At 38.9% G+C, this 21,480-nt stretch overlaps 1 protein-coding gene across 1 annotated transcript; it reads left to right on the top strand.

The window, feature by feature from the left end:
- The first annotated feature begins 9,466 nt into the window (after positions 1-9,466).
- On the top strand, positions 9,467-21,085 carry LOC121082670 (cytosolic beta-glucosidase-like). Its single transcript, XM_040582340.1, is given in 6 exon segments — positions 9,467-9,566; positions 13,767-13,994; positions 19,537-19,585; positions 19,587-19,759; positions 19,924-20,133; positions 20,967-21,085. Coding segments are annotated over 6 exon segments (879 nt in total).
- The last annotated feature ends 395 nt before the right edge of the window (positions 21,086-21,480 follow it).

The raw sequence follows: 21,480 nt of genomic DNA, 5'->3' as shown, positions 1-21,480 counted from the left end.
AGGTATTGCCAGAAACATAAGTTATATTAATCACAAGATCTTATTTTAACAAAATATTCCCAGCTTGCTTTGTCATGCTGGCATTCTCATCAAACTTTCCTAGGAGAACAAGGGTTTTGTTTTGTTTAAACCTTCTCCTTGAATGGCAAAGGTATGCTTAAGGCACTAATGCAGCTGTCTTAACAATTGCAAGCTTTATAACCAATAGCACATGACAGAGCGTGCTGAGATACATATCTTGGGTCTCTTCTAGGCATTGGTCCAACATTCTGTGCTGTAACTGCAAGAGAAATACAGAAACTGCAGTCTTTAGAAAATCCTTAGAAATCTTATATATAGAATATGTTAATGAGGAGGTGACTAATCTTGACTAGGAGAGTGAGAATGAAAGAAAAAAATCCCAATCCCTTTTGCAACATCCCATTGCCATAGTGGAAGTTCAACCATGTTGAAAGAAGATTGAGAAAATAGGTATTTATATGAAAAACAACATCTTGTTGGAGGAAAAAATTTAGGTACTATTAATATATTTTATCTTTTCTTCTCCTTTTGTTATATTTTCTTCTCCTTTTGTTCAGGTTCATTAAATGGTTCATTTCTGTGAAAGCTAAGACCTGATCCAACTTCCAAAGGCTTTAATGGAAAACTTGTGTTGATTTTGTTTGTAGAGGCTGAGTCCAAAATGGGAATGTTTTTGTATTGTACTTGTCAGAAGTGTGATGGAATTTGCATTTTTCCACTGCACTCTGGGGAATTCTGCACCATTATGTTTAAAAGGAAGATGAAAAGATGAGGTTTTAAAAGCAGAGGTTATTATTAAATTCTTTCTTTTTTACAGTTGGAAACTGACAGATCTGTTAGAATGAGGATATTTTGTCAGAATGCAGCATTGTGATACATTTTTTATCAATACGATGCCCAGAATGCCAAAAAAAAAAGGAGAGGAATTTCTAATTTCAGTGCAGGATAGCCAATACGTGCTGCTTAGGACACTCATCTGGTTAGTGAAAAATTCATGTTCTAACCTGATTCAAGGCAAAGAAGGAACCAGACTTTTTTCTTGCAAATATTTCAGTCAACACCTCTAATAACTAGTGCATCTAATTCTTCATTGGTTTGGACCACGAGTCTGACTAGCTTTTTCTTTTCAGTCTCAAATTTGTCCTGGTATGGACATGAGGTGTCTGAAACATGAGACTTTTTGCAGGAAGAAAACAAGATAGCTTTAGCATCTCCAGACACTGAAGGAGCAAATCAAAACTGGGACACCAATGACACACACTTGTCATCATACCTCTCTTGCCTATCAATTAAAAGTCATTAAAAGTCATTAAAATTTGGACCAGTGTAAGCCTTGGAAGAAGTACACTTTACATAAGCTCAGTGGAGAGCTTGCTAGAGTTTGTTTGTGTGATCTGCCAAAGATTCAGTCTGCTTTGAGAATGCCTCAGCCCCTCTCAGCTTCTTTGCTTTAACTGTGTTGGGCTGTTCCTACAGAGATTGAGCAGGCTCCATGCTGGAGTTCAGAGGCCAAACAAAACTTTCCTGCCATTTTCCTACTGCTGGCAAGGTTTAAAAAAAACCAAACCAAACCAAACCATAACAAAACAACAAAAAAAACAAACCCACAACCCAAAACAGACGGCTAAGATCAGGAATGCAGGCCAGAAGCACAGTATAAAAATAATTGATAATCAGTAGAGCACACTGCTGCAGAACTTGGAACTCATATAAAGTTACTCAGTCTTTGGCAGCGAAACAAATAACTGAAACCAATGACAAGCTGTAGTAATAGTCCACATAAAAGGTAACGGCTTTGCATTGGTGCAACTTCTTGCCTTGGCTCAGACTGAGAGGAAAGTCGTGTGGGTAGCAGCACCGGTGGACAGTTTTTAAATACATTTAATGACCTGCTATATGTATTCTGCTAAGATAATGGTAATTTACAAAATCTACTTTTCAAAGGCTAGAAAATAAAATGTTGCCTTTGTGTCCCCCGCCCCAATCTATGTCATAGATCATGATGTAGTCTTTTAATTACAAAAACACCCACTATTTTTAAGGCCTCCGTGGGAATGTAAGGAATCAGCAACACTTCTGAGAGCTCGGTATGTATGTTCACCCAACCTTCACATCCTCACAGCTTTAACTGTTGCCTCCTACTGGATATTGATCACTCCACAGCCAAAAGCTTTAATACAACTATTACTAGGTCTATTCACCAGTTTAGTTTGAAAGAGGCAATTAAGACAGAGAGATACAGAGGAGCTGGATCCAAAAATAGACTTGCTTACCCATAAACTCCACGTTTTTGTTGTGTGCTTGTAAAATGCTTTAGTATTTAATCAGAAGGGAAAAATGAGTATGATTTCATCTATACTATGCAACTGTTCAGTTTTCCCTGTGCCAGGCTAAAACATAAGGAAAGATGTGATTTCCTTGCTTAGTAGAAAACCTTTGTGATGATGAAAAGGTCAGTGCTGCACCATTATACCTACCATTTCCTTTAATCTTTTTTTATTATTATTTATGTGTTCAAATCAAGCAAGAGAGCTATGTTAAACAGTTGTATTGATTTTTTTCTTTTGATTCTATTACTTTAGCTTCAGGGTCAGGTACATCTTTTATGATATTCCCAGAATAACATAATCCTGAGACATCACTACACATCTGTAATACTGTTTGGAAAACCATATATATATATGGTTTTATATATATATATATAAAGCACAAGTTGTTTGAAAAATAACCTGTATTTACTGAATACCAAATAGGTCTTTGGATTACTTTGTCAAATTAAAGTACTGCTGTACTACTTATCTCCCTTTCCAGGTGCAAGCAGCAGTGTTCACTAATATTTTGCAGGATAAAAATGAAGAGTACAATGGATAGTATTTCTTGCAAAAGGAAAAAATATTTACAGCATAATGGCGTAGCACAAATCTTTTGAAAAGTAATATCAACTACTGTCTCTCATAGTGTGCTGCTGCTTAATAGTAGATAGTTCCATATTGCTGATATAGGGAAGTGAATTTTATATAAATGCACTAATATAATGGGATTTCTGAATCCTGACTGGTGGAAGAAGCTTTTCAAGCATATTTGCTAAAGTCATAGTCAATGTCATTAGTCATAGTCAGTGACATTAGAAACAGCATTTCTGTAAGAAAAGAAAATGAAAGACACAGTTTCACTGCTATAAAAACTAGTCTCACTATTTCTAGCCAATTCTGAAAACAAAATGTGGGATTTTACAGGACTTAATACATATCATAAATGTTGGAATAATTTGGTTTAGTCAATATATCCTCAGTATAAAATCGGTCTAAGCAGAATCATTTCCTAGTTTCTTCTATGCATGCATGAAAATAAATAATTAAAAAAAAAAACCCTTGAAAGGAAAAAAACAGTAATTTTTTTTAAGATTTTTTCTAGGTTATTAGTGTTTTGGTAAGAAAACCTGCATAGAAAAAAAAAAAAAAAAAAGCTCTATGATCATTCAGTTTAAAAACCAGGTTTATCTGAGGGGTTTGATTTTGGGGTTTTGTGTGGTTTTGTGCATCTTGCTTGAAGCATCTCCCACAGTATTAGCATCTGTACTGTGTCTCCTTTAAGTATATTCTTTGGTGCCTAATATTATAGTTGCACCTATCAGTTGCAACACCAGCATCAGTCTATCCATTTATTCAGACACATACTCTCACAAACATTAGTTTTCTGTCAGATTGGGTTGGTGCTGGCTAGTGATTTCCATTGGTATCTGTAGGGCTGATAGACTGCGAGGACAAAGCTTCATCATCCCTGTAAGCATTCAAACTTCTCAGCAGCGTTTTTACCCACTGCATGATGTGACAGGAGCACACGCTCCTGCCTCCCGGGAGTGCAGCGGCAGCAGGGCCAGTGGGGGGGTGGGTGCATGGGGTGGGTGCTACAGACTCTGCAAGCTCTGCCCTGCTTTGGTTTCTTCTTGTTGATTGCATGTGGGGTCAGAAGCAAGCAAAAAAATCAGAGCTTTGCTCGGAGATATGTAAACTGTGAGTGTTAGAGTGGGGGAATAATACAAGCATCATGTATATAATCTCCCAGGAATAAAACCCAAGCGATATGACAGGTTTCTAAGAGTAAATATGATTTATCTTTTCACAAGGAAGAAGTTTTAGAAGCATCAAAACAACAAGATACTGGGCCCACATTTTCAAAAGAGTCAAATTTGACCTCTAGATTTGCATTCATATGGACACTTAAATGATGTTCCAGAGTAAGGTAGCCCTTAGGTAAGATGCTGGGATTTTGAAGTGTACGTACTGTAAAAAAAATGGGGCATACTGGTTTTAAGGCAGAACTTGGTATATGCAGCAAAGATTATGTGTACGTGATTTTTCAAAATTCAGCTGCGTAGTGAAATAGCCTACAGATTCGTGACATAAATAGGGAAACTACTGCTTTCATACACACATAAGATTTCTTTGCCTTTGATTTAAAAAATGTTCACAAGTTTAGTTTAAAATCATTCAGATCTTTCATTTAGATCTGTTTTAGCCAATCTGATTAGGTACAGCAGATATTTTCCTGGCAAAATCATATCGAGCAAGTCTGCCAGTAGGTAACTCTACAAATGTCTTGAAATTCAGTTTCTAAAAAACGTAGGCAGCTCTGCCTGAAACATCAGTGAAGGGGTGCTGTCTCAGCACACAAGTTGCATCCACAAAGGACCAGGGGGTCTGCCTGTGCTTCTGGTATTTTTTATGTTGGTTTCCATATATATCTCCTCCTTTTTTATCCTGACATTTCTGCATGATGGCTCATTGTTTTTAAACTTGTTCACCTAGAAGGTGAACAATCCAGAAGCGTGGAACAACAGGACATGCCAAGATATAAATGAATAGAGCGTGGTTTTACATGAAAGGGCTTTTGCCAGGTTTTCTACTGAAGTGTGCAAATTTAAAGCTGTGGATCAATGCCCTGCTCTCTGCACACTCAATGCTGGGTCACAACATAGTGACAGTGACAAACTCCGGAGCGGCCAAGCCCACTTAAAAATACTGTGTGGAGGCACTCAGCAATAAAGGACAATGCCTTCAACAGCCGAGAGCTACCAAGGACTTTTGAAGACTGATAACCAATATGGAATATCACTTTACATACATACTATACATCTTAATGCTGTGCCGTGCAGAATTGTTGAAACTGGTCTTTGGTACGGGGAGTGATGTAACACTACTTTGGTGTTCTGCTATAGTTTGTGTAGAGTTATTCCCAGCAAGATTAATTTGCATGAGCTCCCTAACTGGAATTAACTTGCTCACAACTAGCTTTAGCTCTCCAAGATACTGTGCACATATATCTGGTATTGGAAAGCTTATAGTGGCTGGCATTTTATCAGCAGTTTCCTCAGCAATATCAAAAAATTCAAGCTGCATGATGCAATTACCAGAAGCAGTAGGAAAATATTTTATTTCTTCAGTCTCATGCTCTTTTACAGTCTTTTAGCCAGTGGCTCACTGTTATGTCATTCACTTCATGAAGGACAACACTCGGTTTGTTAAAAGGATGGCATACTTTTAAGTTTTCTTCCAGGAAAAAATTTCATAGCTTCAAAATGTCTAACCATCTGACTGATAGTCTGTTTTACCGATGCCTAAATGAAGAAGAGAACTGATGGTTGCACAGCTGCTTTAAGATGAGTCATTACTTCTTTGCTTATTCTTTAGTAGTTTTGCCCAAATTTCACTGTTTTTCTCTGCTGCTCAGTTACAGATTCTTGCCCTAGTTTTCCTGATGTTCTTAATTTTAAATCTGTTCCAGCATTACAGCTCTCCAGATTTCTACCTGTTACCATCTGTTGATTTTTTTACCCAAATATTTTTCTTCTGTTTTCTAAACTAAATCTCATTGCAATATTCTGCCCATGTTTCTAATCTTCCCGTGACCCCTTGTATTATTTCTCCATCTTCAGCAGTGTGCTCAGCTCCTCCTAGTTTAATAGATCTGCAGATTTCATTAATGTACCATTTACTCCCTCTTCTAGCTCATTATTGAAGCTATTAAATGAGATCAGAAGTAATACTAATCTTTGTGTACTGCACTAAATGCCTCCCTTCAAAGTTATTGTTTATCATTACCCTTCATTGTTTGTCATCGCCCTTCGTTCAGTCAACATGATAGTTCATTTCCAATTTGATTTAAGTTTGGGAACAGAATTTTGACACACTGGAGATGTGAGAAGAAAGGCTAATCAACAATCCAGCAGAGGCTTCTAATTAAGGCTCAGTTCAGGGGATCAAAATTAGGGGTCCTCTACTGCAGCCACAGTATAAGGTGAAAACTGTCTCCATAACTTAATTTAGAACACCTTAAGCTCAGTGCTAAAATATCCTAAAGAAAACATTACACTGCTAAAATTCAGACATGTGACAGTATAGCTTCTGCTCTCTATTCATTAATTTTGTATTACTGTTAAAAAATCAAGTTTGTCTGGCAGACTTCAAAGCGTTTTAGTAAATTTGTTTTCTCAATAGCTGTTCCATTATGTTGCCAGGGAGAGAAGCTAAATTTATGAGTAGTAATTACAGACAACTCACAGAATATGTGAACTTCTATCTTTGGCTGTTTCAGAGATGTACAGTCTTGCTTGCAAAGCAGCTATATCCTTCTTCTGTTCCTCCACAGTGTAAAATTTCAGGAGGAGGTTTTAATTTTCACAATGCCTTCAATGTTTAATTTCTAAATTCCTTAGTAAATACTATTAAACATATTTATAATATGTCATTAGGAAGCATCCATTCACTTAGGAAAAACTAATTTTGACAAGGTGCAGTTCCTCTGATAATAATTAATCCCACATGCTTTCAGGGTCCAACACCAAAGCCTGTTCATTCTTCACCTTAAAATACATAGCATTTTATAAAGTCAGGTTGCCAACCCTTAGCATCAGGGCCAATTACTCGTAGACTTTATTGACTTGCCAAAAATATCTTTGTCCAGATACATTTGGATATCCAGGAACTGTTTGATTTTTCCTAGGAATACTTGGCTTGAGCTCATTTAGTGGCATATAGACTGTCAGTGCAAATGAAAAAAACCTAAAACCGTCTGGAAAAAATTTGCCTCTAGGTAGAACTGAGATCTCCTACAATTTTTTATTTATATGTGTTGAACAAAACAATTGGACAGTGCAATACTGAAATTCAGGTTGGGGTCAGATGTAGGAAAAATTATCTGAGTAAGAAAGTGGGTGCATTCTAGGGGCCATGACATGTAGTGGGTCTAATAGAAATTTAATTGCAAGTCTGATACTGCAACAAGGAGTGGGTTCATGAGTCCAGAAATGCAACCAGAAGTGGGGTCACAAATCTAGAAATTGGGTTGCCAGAAGAGTTTGAGATTAGTTGTTATAAATGCAGCTTCTCTGAATTTGAAAGCTCTGCAACTTTCAGTATCTGCCCACTTATCTGGCATAGCCTGCTATCTCATTACTGTGAATCTGCCTTAACCTCTGAGGCAAATTTTGTTCACTCTTCCCCAGACTGCTTATGGAATATTTTCCTCCCACTCAATCTCTCCTAAAACCCATCTCTGTCTCTGTTGATTCCTGCTAGGGAATCAGCAGTGACAATTTTTAGCCTTGTTTTTATGGTTAAGCATTTTTATAAAACTTTTTATTGGGTTTTTATTGCTACTATCTCCTGTCTGCCCCTCTTCCCCTATTATTGAGTTACATATTTATTATATCTCTTGTGAAATTGAATTGTATGATTTTCTGGGAAAAGATTTAATGTCACTTACATTTTCAAAAGTACCTACCAATAACATTTAATGATGTAAAAAATATGCATTATTACTCTGGTTCATTAACACCTATTAATCATGATTTAAGGTGTCCCTGATGAGTTTTACTGTTAGCTGTCCAATGCTTACCTTCTTGCAAATGAAAGCCTGAAGAGGCTGCTTCAACCAGAGAACATTAACCAGTTCATTGTATCAAGTTTTGGACATCTGTATAAAACATGTAAAGGATATGTATGTTTGCCTAGACCATGCATCAGCACGTGTTTTTGGAACAAGTCGGTATGTTGTGCCTCGTTTCCCCCTTTGTTCCTTTGTATTCAACGGGCTTTTACCTTTCCTTTGAAAGACACTTGAGGAAATGCATGCCTGCTGTGAAAAGCTGGTTTATTTTGCATTACATCTGCACTGTCTGGTTCTGCAATGTGCACTTTGGAATTAAGTCAGCTTCTCTGCATCTCTACAAAGGATTTTTTTTTTTTCCCCTAAGTTGACTTTCTTCATTGGATGTATTTCTGGCAAAAGTATGTGCATGCACTGCATTAGTGGCTTTTCTCTCTGTGTTAAGGTTTGTCTTACTTTAATTGTCAAAGAAAATATCACTTATGTGTATAATGCTTTGCAGGAGTAGGTCCTCACCTAGAAAGATTTCAAAATCAAAAAGGTGCAAGGGGAGTAAAGAAGAAGAAAAATTAGTAGGGGCCATACATTGTTGCCAGCGTCCAATATGTGCAGATACTGACCTTGGCAGAGGCGCTGTGGGTATAGTATTAGAATAAATGGGGAAAAAACTCCTGTAAATAAAAAAGAAGGGGGGGAAAAAAATCGCAGTAGTGCCATCTAGTGTGCCAGGTGTTTCAGTTTCCTGGGAAGGGACGGTGAACTACTTCCAGCCCATCCGGCTTGTAAGAGCTTTACCCTGACTCGTCCTCCTGCTGCTGCTCCCTCCTCAGCCTGCTGACAGGAGAGCAGTAACAGCATTGACAGAAGGTAGGGGAAGAGACCTAAGGGCTGCTCTGCAGATGCTGATTCTGGCACAGCATGCCATAAGGTTGTCATTGCTGCTTTAGAAGAAATGAGCATCCATGGGATTTTAAAGAAGGTGAAAGACGGCAGTTCTGTCTGTACTCCCATACAAATCTTCCTCTCCTACTCGTTGGTTTCCACTGCTAAACACGTAGTGGCTAAAACATCCTTGCTCACCTATTGCAGGCAAGTTTTGGTGGTGGGAGAGTAAAAATGTAAATTTGATGCCAGAAAACAAGAGGTGCTGCTGGTGTTTGAAGCTTACTGGAAGGGGTGGAAATGACTCTTTGCCTGATGGCTAAAGGATTTATATCAAGGTCAACAAAGCCCTTTGGCTGGGAGGCAGGAGGTGAGAGAGAAGCGAAGGGGAACAGGGATCTGTTCTGTGTACTAACGCTTTTAGTAGGTGGAGCCATTTTACCATGACCACCCCAGGCTTTTCCACTGCTGCCTTTTCCACTTTCGCTGTCAGCTGACTGAATCTCCCCACTTTAATCCTGAGATATGCAAAGTGCACAGCTTGCCCCTCAGTCTGTGAAGCTGCACAGGGTTTATTTTTGTCTTCGCTATAGAATCTGCTTGTAACATGTGGAAGAGTGATTGAGCCAGAAAGTGGTGTCTGCAAATGAAGCCCACATCTCCACAACATCGCGTAATGCTGTGTATTCGCCTGTCCCCTGCAGCGGTGCCAGAGGATATTGCTTTTCCAGTTGGATTTGCTTGGGGTGCAGCCACAGCAGCATATCAAATTGAAGGTGTCAACTTTTAGCTGCCAAAGCGTTAAGGAAGTTTTAAGTGAATGAAAACTCTGTATCCAGGAAGGAGAGTGTTTGATCTCTGCCTTGTTATGTAGATGCTACATCTGATGCAAATCCATGTAGCACTTATGTTTAAACATCAGTTCTGGTCTGAGCAGTAAGAAGAGGGTAAAAGATGTTTCAAAGCTCAAAAATATGGCTAGGTAATTGAAGTGAAAGAGGAACCTTTCACTAGCTGTTGAGAGCGGGAGAAAAAAAAACCCACAGATTTAAGTAATTTTCCAAATAGTTCTTGAGTATTTCCTTTCCCTAGACCTAATTTAAGTAGATTACTATCAGCTATTCCAGAACTACCTCATCAGACGTTGATATTCACAATCGGTCCTCAGTTAGGAGTTCATCTCCAAAGAATATGAAAAATGGTCAACCGAGAGATTCACAGTTGGGTTTGTGGAGACCCTCCCCCAGCTATATGCATCATGTTTCCCACTTAATGGAGGTACTGATAAAGTGATTTGCCCAGCACGATATGAAAATATGTGGCAGATTAGTGAATGTAAACCTTTAAGGTACAGGGACAGCTGTAACCGTAACTCCCCCCAACTTTATCCCTTCATAAACGTGTTTAGAGACCTTTAAAATACATATAGATCTGATTTTCCCATATTATACCCTGCAGCATACAGGCACTTAACTCCCATTGATTTCAGTACCTAAATGGGAGTTGTAGATCTAAAATTGTCTTTGAGGATGTAGCCTTTAGTTCTTGGTTATTGCTGAAAGCGAGAGTACTTGCCCATGCTTGGTACCTTTTAACAAGCTCAGTTAGCTTCACCTAATAGACTGAACAGCTCGCTGTTCCTGGGGAATCAATATTCTGGGCCAGATTCTAACTCGAATCCTGCAATGCGCATAGCTCTACTAACTGATTTTTAAAATGTGAATTGTGTGTGCATATAGAATGACATTATAATTTCTTGCCTTTTGAGTGGCTAGATGTGCAACTTTAATGTTCTCTTAATGTATTTTTAATGAGCTTTCCTAAGGCTTCTGAGTGGGAGAAATGTTAAAAAAAAAATCTATAATGTGGTCTAGACACTACTCAAATGACCCTTTTCCCACAGAAGTAAGAAACTCAACAGGGAATTCCTCCTTCTGAAAGCTTTGGAAGCTGTGCAGCTTCCGACTTAGAGGCAGCATGATTGAAGCAATAGTTCTTGTAGAGTCCAAACTCAGTTGCTGCACATATCACAAGATACACAGTGGATGAGGCAAGGGCTGACAGGCTACTTTATTTTTTACTGTCAGCTATGTATTTATGCACAGCACAACATTCTCCACTCTGTATATTTCAAAGTGCTAAAAAATCATACCAATTGTACTCTGCATGCTCAAAGTGCAGATTTCAAAGGTTCATGACTCAGTCAAATCAAAATCAATTTGCACCAGAACACTCAAAAGCACTTCTTCTTACTGAGGGCCATTTCTATGCTAAATTTCAACTCTCTGCTAAATTTCAACTCTCTGCTTGATTTTTTTTTTTTTTTTTTTTTTTTTTTTTTTGAGAGAGAGGGAAAAGTTTCAAAAAATTCTCATAATGGTAAAAGTGGTTTTCTTCACTTCTTTCATATGCCAAATAGTTGAACTGCATTAATTCAAACAAAATTTCACCTTTTGGGCAGAGACCAGGCCAAGAAAATCTCAGTCTAAAAGGTGAAAGCACAGCTGAATTAGAAGAAAAGCTAACTTGGAAAAGTACATGAAAACTTAAATACTCTGGTGAGTAATATTCCTGCTTCACTAGCTTCACTTAAATGGAAAAATTCTATCTTATTCCATTGTAATATTTGCAGAGAACGGGGAACATGCATCATGTTTCATCATAATTTATATTAATCATTTGGTGACATGTTATGTGATGATTTGGTGCCTGTCTCACGTATGTGTTCAAAATGTAAGATGAGTTCCTCATCACTGTTCTTTACTGGCCCCAAACCTCGCTAACGCTGTGGGTGTGTCTGCGCTATGAAGTGCTGTGCAGTGCGGAGGTTCCTCAGCAAGCTTAGAGGTGCAAGCTTGGTTCATTTAAGCAGAGCAGAGCTCTGTGTAGACTAATTGTGGCTCAGCAGGATATGTTAGCGTATGTGCAGCTTTCTGCTGCTTTGGCTAGATTGCTTCCTACACTCTTTATTTAGCTAGCTCAGATACTCTACACTGTATGGAGAGGCTCTTCAGAGTGCATGAGGAATGCTTGTAAGTGGGTCTGTTTGCTACAGACCCAGTCAGGGCTTTACAGTGAGTGGCTAATGACCGCTGGACTAGCACTGCCATACTCTGCTGAAAATCTAATGCTTCTCCTCCCCCCTCCCACCTCCTTTGCTGGAGGAAGGCAGACAAAAAAGAAATCGTTCAGCATCTGCTCTAGCTGCTGATTCTTAAATGAAGGTGTGTTAGCTACCCATTATGGCAGCTCTTGGCTTCCCTTCACTCCCACTGTACGGAAAAAAGAGCTATATCATATCAATATGGTGAAGGAAGCCTGCTCTTAAAGGCTTCTAAATTCTAGGTACCACCAAAGAATTACTGTTATTTGTTGTTTCCTGCACTCCTCTAAAATGACTGTTTCAGCAGGCATACTTGAAATCAGAAGCAGGATATAGAAAACTTTCAGTACTGTATTTTTCTGAGGAACATACAGGCGGAGCACAAAGTCTGTGACAAAATCTGAGACTAAGAGAAAATCAAACTGTCTGGATCTAAAATCTGACCTGCTTTGAAGGTTGTCCCTTATAAGAGTTTAATTTACTGAACAACCAAATGTAGATGTATTGGTGTTCGTGTGCTGCAATAAAATTCTGTAAAGAACATGAAATGTGACAACGATCTTTGAAAGGCTAGGTTATAGAAGTGATATTACAGATTTTAGTAATGCTTTAAATTAAGTGTCTTCAATATGCTTAACCTTGCATTAAACTTAGATTTAATAAGACAGATGTGTATTAAGTACTGAATATACTTAAGGGAGCAATCTTGCGTTGGCAGGGGATGGACTCAATGACCTCCTAATAGTTCTCCTCCATCTCTAATTTCTATGGTACTAATTGATTATTAAAACACTTTTATTGAGGATTGATATGTAGCTATTATATAGTTATTAATCTTATAACCCAACTGATATTTAATTTATACATGATTTTAACATACAATGTCATTTTAGTTTTTAAAGTGTAACCCTGGAACAGAACATTCACTGGGACTCTGAAAAACCTTGCTGGTAAATGAAGTTGGCGATTTTGGGGTTATCCGTAATGCTATGGTAAAATCACACTTTGCAGGGGTGTAAGTTTACAGAACTCTCCACATTAAAATGAAATGTTTGCCTCAGCTACAACATTGCTCTGGAAAGACAAAGCAGCTTGTGATGAAGAAAGGTGCATTTATTTGTTTTCTAATACTGGGTGATGTTAATACTGTGTAATCTCAAACAACAGTTAAATTTTGAGTATTTTAAAGGTAATCCGTCCATCTCAATTTTTAAATTGCAAATAAATTTCCCAAAACTATGGAAGTGTAGAAAATGGTGCAGGGGTTTTGAGTATTCAAAATACATTTCTGTGAACGTTTGGCTAAGCAAAAAGCAGAAGTTTTGCAGAGCTGTGTTATTAATTCAGCTTGTGTATGCCTAGGGCCATGGCTCATAATGGCATTCCTTTCTTTTTAACAGACTGTCAGGATTTTCAAAGGACATCCAGAAAGCCATAAGTGCCTATTTGTTGGATGTATTTCTCATACCCTAAAGGCTTTCTTTGATATGGACTGATCTTTTACATTTATGGATGGAGGTTGCATTAGAAAGTACCCTTTGTGAAAACCTGTAATATCTCAAGAGTTGCAAACATCTGATTTTTGGCTAAGGAAGTATGAAGAGTGTCAGAACTCTGAATGCTTTTTAAAACGGGATTTTCAAATAATTAGCAGCAAGCAAAAATATGAATAAATGCAAAGCCTAATGCAAATTCATACTAATGCTTGAAACTTCCTTGTTACTTTAAATTATAGAAGAAGCAGGGAGGGAATACTGCTCATTTTGCTCATAGTATTTTCAGGGTTCTGTGCCTACTTTGTGATAAATATTTACATTCAACATATGTCTTTTGATGTCAAAAGTGTAATGACCAAGTTTTGTTTTTCAAGCAGAAGGCTGGAATGCAGATGGAAAGGGCCCTAATGTCTGGGACACATTCACCCATCAGGGAGGAGATCGAGTTTTCATGAACCAGACTGGTGATGTAGCTTGTGGCAGCTACACTCTGTGGGAGGAAGATTTGAAATGTATCAAACAGCTTGGATTGACTCATTATCGCTTTTCTCTTTCCTGGTCACGTCTGTTACCTGATGGGACGACAGGTTTCATCAACCAGAAAGGCAATTGTTTCTTAAAAATAGAAGGTTGCAGCTTTAATTCAAGGTTATTGCTGCAGTCTGGCATAATTAATCCAGTATGCTATTCTGCAGTGTAGCTTTGAAATTGCAACTTTTTTCAGAGTAATTATGGGATGATTTTTTATAGGTTTGCAACAACTTACTAATTAATATTCTAGATCCCCTTGGATAGCACATTCTTTTGGGATACATTTCCTATGTATCTTTTTGCTTACTCCAGTTTTTTTAATTGTAACTCTATATAATTTTGCTTCATCAGAATGTTTATATTTACAGGGATCCTAGCCATGAGAATATTTTTGGATGGCTTGCAATAGACGAGTATCTTATTTGGCAAATGTGTTTAGATAGCTTATCAGTATACTCTGATGTACTGAACTTTGCATCGACTATTTTGCACTGAGGGACATTTCCCAGATATTTTCTTTAGCCATTTAGAGAGGATTCTTCAGACTCAGCTAGGAACTCTGCTTAGTTCTGTGACAAACACAAGACTTTGAAGAGCTTTCACAGTCTTAGCAAACAGTGTGGAAGTGAAAAGGGATACAGCACATAATCGGGCTGGTCAGATTGCCGGAAGTCAGACATAAAATTTGTTACTCTTCTGATTTGTTTATTTTAATTCCGTTGGTATGGACTGGGGGAAAGATTAAGGTCACTCATTTGGAAAAGATAGGAAATGGCAGCTTTGCCTGCAGAAGGCAGGAAATGGAAGAAGGAAGAAATAAAGAGAATCATGAAGAATAAAAGCAGCTGAAGCTGAACCAGAAAGGGTGGGAGAATCAAAGTAGTTGGCTGGGAGGATAATGTTCTGAGGAGAAAAAAAGCAAAGTAGATTTGGATGAACCTCTGAATCTTAATTCCACCTCCTACTCTCCTGAATCACAGTTCTACCAAGAAGAACTGTATCTTTACACTTCTAGGGCAGTGTTTGCCTTGGCAATTCTTTTCCTCCCCTGGTTTGAAGATTGCAAAGATGGAAGGCTACAAAGGGAGAGGATTTCTTAGAAAATGCTCTTCAGGTTATCCTGATCTGTACTAGGAAGATACCAGCAGAAGCAATATTTTTCTGCAGAATTTTGGTCATGTAGAGTTTGGCTGTTCAATAGACAGCAGACTGTCCTCTGCATCCTGCAGATTACTGCTTTCACCAGAGAGTGGAGGAGCCTTTGTTTCAAGAATTCAAAAAGGGGGGCTGGTGAATCTGCTGTAAACAGACCAACCAGCCATTTTCCCCTGCAGAGCATGACTGAAGAAACCGTGCCAGCATCCCAGAGAGGCTTGAATGGAAGCCTTTCCTTTGCCACTAAAATTTACAATATGTGGCCCACTTTCACTGGCACAGCTTACCCTTCCCTAGGAACTCTTTTTGTGGTGTGTTGAATTTAAATTTGGCTGAGTCCTTGTGGTTTCTTTCCTGTACTGATATTCCTTCAGCTGGGGCTTTGGGCAGTGTACAACCCCACAGAGCTGCCTACTGAATGAGCTTTGTTATTTAGACATCAGCATGGGAGACAGCAAACAGACATTCCAAATGCACTTGGTAAGGAAAGCTAACATTTTGACAAAACTCAGCTGTAATTTCAGAAAATGTTCACTTGATCCCCAGTATAAGCAGTTGCCTGATTAATATTATGAACTTTACATTTAACGAAAGGGCATTGGAGGAACTCCAAGTAGGCCAGCTTTCATTAGGCAGGAGTTCACTTCTCTTGTGCAGTGATCTGTTGAAGCAATTGTAACTGCATAGCATGGAAAGGCCATCATCTTCTATATAAACATTTTTACAAAGAGCATGTGAAGAATTAGAAAGCTTAGAGCAATGTCCTTTCAAATAATATCATTCACACCAACTGATTCACTACCAATTTCACACCTAAGACATAGGACATTTGAAAACCTTTAAAACCCTTCTAACTCTGTGGGGGTAGGGTCTTTTAAAGCAGCAATGCTGTAGGGGTATCGTTCCTAAGACGTGTCAGGTTTTCGGTTAAAAATGACACCAACTTTGGGTTTAGAGTATTTTTGTACTACTATTTTTACCCTAGAATGCGCCCTGAGCAGAACAAGTTAGCTGATAAACACTAGGTATCAGTGTGGAGGGAGGCAGAAGCAGCACTCATGGGGGGGTTGAGGCTGGGGGGGTGATGTGCCTCGCTTCAGCATGAAGGTGGGGAATCAGGATGGGGAGAGAAGACAGCAGAAAGGAGAAGAGAACCCTTCACTTTCTAGTGACAAAATGCCTCTTAATTCTGGAATCCCAAAATGTTGGGCTGTCTCCACACGTTCTCAAAAGAACATTTTCTTCTGTATTTCTGCTTCTAGCTGACCCACAAGAACATTTTCTTCTGTATTTCTGCTTCTAGCTGACCCACAGCCATAGAAACTGAATTGGACTGCTCTGGAAGGTATGAGACAATCTGGAAATTTGACTTCACATTTACATTTTTCAGGGATGTAGTTCTATTTCTTTCCATTTTCTAATACAAAGCATAAATCTTTTCCAATATTGGTGTTTAATTGAGATGTAAAAAATGAATGATAACTGGTTGCACTTGAATCTTAGAAACTGTGCTAAGTAATTTATAATCTGAAAATTAGAATGAGGAATGCTAGTGTCTTCTGGGCAAGCATTACTCTCAATATGGTAGAACAGGATTCTGTACCAGCAAAGGATTTATTTTTTCCCAGTTTAAGCTTATGCAGTAAACCTTGTGGTCCCACCAGTTAAAACACACCCAGTACCACTGAAGTCAAATAGGTCTCTGTTCAAAAGAAATGGTAACAAACTGTATTTTCTCCTAATTGCTCTTGCAAATTGCAAGAATTTGCCTTTCAAAATTTAGAATTCTGGTGTATTCCTTCCTTTTTTACATGGGTGCATTCTCAGGCACAGGCACTTATCTCCTCAGAATTTAATTTAATTTCCTGGTGCTGCATTCGGAAGGAAAAGGAAACTACATGTGAGATTTATTGTGAATTACTTTGTGAACAAACTTACTGAGTCTTGCTGTGCTGCAGGATGTGTATGCACCTGTCTGTTTAGGAGAAGGCACTGTCTAAATCTGGGGTTCATCATTGATTGCTGCAGTAAATGTTGCTTTAAAAAGCCATTTGATGGAATTTCTTATGAGCAGTGATTTGAAATTAGGATAATTTGAAGTCCAATACTGTCCTTTTAAGAAGATATTATGGGGTTCTGTGTTGGCATTTTTAAATATCAATACACAGTAAGCTCTGCCTGAAAATATCAGGGAATGTATAGTACAATATAGTATAGACATATTTAATAATGAAAAAGCTTTCTGCTTTGGATTAAACAGAATCTCTGGTTCAGAAACTCTTAACAATAATAATCTAAACCATCCATAACCTCCTAAGCATATGTTTTATTAACATTTGTAACTTAGTCTTCCTCCTCCTCCTCCTTTCTGCTGTGTTTTCAACTTCTTTAGACCTTCCTCTGTTCTGGGTTTCAGTCCAACAAGGCCTTGGGGTAGACATCTGTTGTGGTTTAACCCCAGCCAGCAACTAAACACCGCACAGCCACTTGCTTGCTGGTGGGATGGGGGAGAGAATCAGAAAAGTAAAAGTGAGAGAACTTGTGGGTTGAGATGAAGACAGTTTAACAGGTAAAGCAAAAGCCACGCACACAACCGAAGCAAACCAAGGGATTCATTCCCCCTCCCCACCGGCGGGCAGGCACAGCCACCCCCAGGAGGGCAGGGCTCCAGCACGGGTAACCGTGACTGGGGAAGGCAAACGCCATCACACCCAACGTGCCCCCTTCCTCCTCCTTCCCCAGCTCTACCCGCTGAGCATGGCGCCATACGGTACGGAATGTCCCTTTGGCCAGCCGGGGTCAGCTGTCCCGGCCGTGCCCCCTCCCAGCTGCTGGTGCCCCCCAGCCTGCTCGCTGCTGGGGGGTGAGGGGCAGACACGGCCTCGGCTCTGGGTCAGCGCTGCTCAGCAGTAACGAAACATCTCTGTGTTATCAAAACTGTTTTCAGCGCAAATTTGAAACATAGACCCATATTAGCTACTGTGGAAAAAATTAACTCCAACCCAGCCAAAACCAGCATGACATTTCATAAGCACATATATTGGGATATGTGGTAGTCTAAGGCCCATGAAATTTTTTATGAATTTTAGCTTTCTAAGGTTCTTAAACATTTTGGTATATTTAGCCCAAGTCTCTGAAGCAAAGGCTGACTGACTGCTACATTCCACCAGCATGATGGAAACCTATTCCTGGCTGCAGCCTCTTAGCTTAACAAATAATAATTCAAGGCCGCCGTTGGCCTTTTCCAATTACTACACTAAACCAGATAGTTCAAGTAAAAGAGCAAGCTAATTGATACTCTTTGAACTAGGGCTTATGATGCGTTCTGCAATATCTAGTGTTTTCAAAAGGCTTACAAGCAATGTAGCTGTGTTCAGAACAAAAGCAAAATTAAAAATGCCTATATGAGAGCTTAAGGTATCCTGATATTTAAACTTGCAGTGACCTCTCAGAAGCATAAAAATAGTCCTTTAGGAGACATATTCATGTCAGCCACTGCTAAATCTTAACAAAAAGTGAATTCCTTAACCTCTAGATATACATCCCTAGTACTGGCCAGCTTTAACAACCCATCCAGGAAATTAAAGTTGATCTCTGTCTTACCAAGGGGGGACAAGAAAGGTTGGAAGTCATGAGCTTTTGGAGAGGTGAGCTAATTCCTTCTTGCAGTTAGAGGGACAGAGCAGCCTGCAGTCGTGGTAGCATAATAGGAAGAGGGTTTCTTGGATAAGTTATTGCCGAGTCCTTCAAGTTGGTGGCTAAAGAGACCAGTGCCCTAAACTCCATCTAAAATCTAGTACAGCTAAATGTCTAGTAGAACTTAAATGCCATATAGATCTAATGAGGGAGCTGTTGAATTCACACCGTTGCAAAGTATTGAATGAATTGGTGGTATCTTGTCTGTCTTATGCTGGCACAGGCAGTGATGGAGAATGGAACAGTCTAGAGGAAACAGCTCACCCAGTTAACCAACTTCAAAACATAAAAGATCAACTTAGTTACCTTGCTGAGTGTGACACTAAACTTTTTAAATTACACAGTTCTCAAGTAAGGAAATGCTTTCATTAGAACAAATCTACCTGTAAGGCTGTCAAGTGTCAGGCTTTTCCAACATGCTTGCATCTTGTACATGCAGCCAGGCTGCCATTCAGGCATTTAAATGAAAGGATTATATCTTCATGTGACCAGCACCCATCAGAATTATTTTTCTCCTGGGGAAGCGCTGTCCACTGATGTATTTTGAAAATTTGCATCCTCATTTCATTTTATGTGCCTGGTTGGAAGATTTTGTGTGCTGAGCATTTTTGCCAACTCTGGGGTCTTGTAACAGTAGTCAGCATGCAGTTGAGAGGAAATATTTGCATCTCATAACAGAGAAAATGTGCAGTGAGGCTTCCTCATGTGTTAAAATGTAATAAAGTAGTTAAGTTAACCCTTTTTTGTTTCTTTTAATATTTTCAGGAGTCAGTTATTACAGCAAAATCATAAATAACTGGGGAAATGGCATCCTGCTCCCTGTATCCCTTCGACTTACCTCAGTTCTTAGAAGGTGAAGGAGGCTGGAGATCTGAAAAGATTATTGCAACCTTTGATATTCATGCAGAGTATTGCTTCAGAACATTTGAAGGCTGAGTGATCACTATTAATGAGCCTTATGTTGTTGCTATAGGTGGTTGTGAAAAAGGTATAGCCCCAGCATTGGTACCAGAGCTTGCAAGGCAGCTTGTAATATAATAAAAGCTCATGCTAAAGCCTGACACAGTTACAAGAAGATATTTGGATAAAATAACGTGGACTTGAGTCTATAGCTCTGAACTTAGATTGGTAGAACCTCTGTGAATTCTGTAGCAGATCAAAAAGTGGCTACAGCATACCTGTCCTTTACCTTAGATGGGTTCATCAGGACAATATTTATTGATTATGAATATCTGGCCATCATGAAGTCCCCCATTGCTGCAATGCATTCAAAGCAGGGTTACTTATCATCAAGACTTCTAGAGTTCACCAAAGAGGAAAAAAATATGGTCATGGGTGCTGCTGACTTCTTTGCTTTGAACTGTTAAACTTAAGAGCAAGTAAATGCAGGCAAGAGACTAAGTGTTTCAACGGACTGTGAAGCTGAGCAAGTAATGGATCCTTCTTGGCCTGTTACAACTGAGAGTTTATGGCTGGCTATAGTACCGTGGGATTTACACTGACTTCTGTGTTATGTCAAGGAATGACCTAAGGATTATAGGACCATTTTACCTGTGTTAGCTGGCCAATAAGGGGATGTGAGAATCCAATGAGTAGTACTGCTGATCTGTTGGTTTTTGAGGAGCCCATCTGGATGGCATAAGAAATTGTACAGGATATAAATAAACAAGTCACCTTGGGTTTCTTAATTTAATTTTTGCATGCTGGCTATAAAGAGTAGAAGCCTTAGTGTTTTCCTATTGCCTTTGTACTTGATAGCTATTTTACAGTTTGAAATGACACACCAGTGTTACATCATCTTTTGAACTCCAGAAATGATCTTTCTGGTGCCAGCAGTAAGGCTTTCCTGGCATGCACCTACTCCTGGCAATGGGACATGTGGTGACTGCCAGTACCAAGGGGTTAAGGAGCAGTGATAATAAGCAGATGCTAATGCAGGAAAGATATTTTAGTCTTCTCATTAAAATAAGTCATTTCACTGTCTTCATGGATATTTGCACAGTTTTGCTTTTCCATTGTTAGTCATAAAAGGTCAGCTCATGGAAAATTAAGTTAATAGGGTCAGTGCAATTTGATGGAAACTAGTTTTAGTTTGTAGCTTAGAAAAGATAGAGGGTAATGCATCTGATATTATGGGCTTTCTTACATCTGTTCTGGATAAAACTTCTGCTCTCTTATTCTAGGATACATATAAGCTATAATTTACATAACTGAGAACGGGTTTTCCCAAAGTGACCCTGCTCTACTTGATGACAATCAATGATGGGAGTATTTCAGGCTGATTTTACAGGAAATTTTAAAAGGTACCACTTAAAATGATGAAAGATAGTTGTGCAAACTCAATATAATTTTACTTGGTGCTCATTTGCATTCAACGATGACCAATGATTCTTGAAGCTAAGACTCATGTAAATCAAAGTAAAGTGATGATGATTTGGCAAAAAAAAAGGTTCACCTCAAAGGAAAGCAAGTAGTTTTAATCCTGCTCCCCCATCCTGAGGTGGAAACAGATGAAAAGGTGCTCTATACATACATTATTTCTGAACTCAGTTTTGTAAGGCCATAGTCTTTTGTTGAGGAAAGCAACCATATTGATCTTCAAAAGTGCTTATTGTTCATACTTCTCATTGTGAAGGATGCACCTGAAAACCTGACCATTGCATCTCGTAACATCCTTACACAATGCAACCTCCCCCACGCAATGATGTC

The sequence above is a fragment of the Falco naumanni genome, chromosome 1 (genome assembly GCF_017639655.2).
Source record: "Falco naumanni isolate bFalNau1 chromosome 1, bFalNau1.pat, whole genome shotgun sequence".
Lineage (NCBI taxonomy): Eukaryota > Metazoa > Chordata > Aves > Falconiformes > Falconidae > Falco > Falco naumanni.
This window is presented reverse-complemented; position numbering and strand designations above follow the sequence as displayed.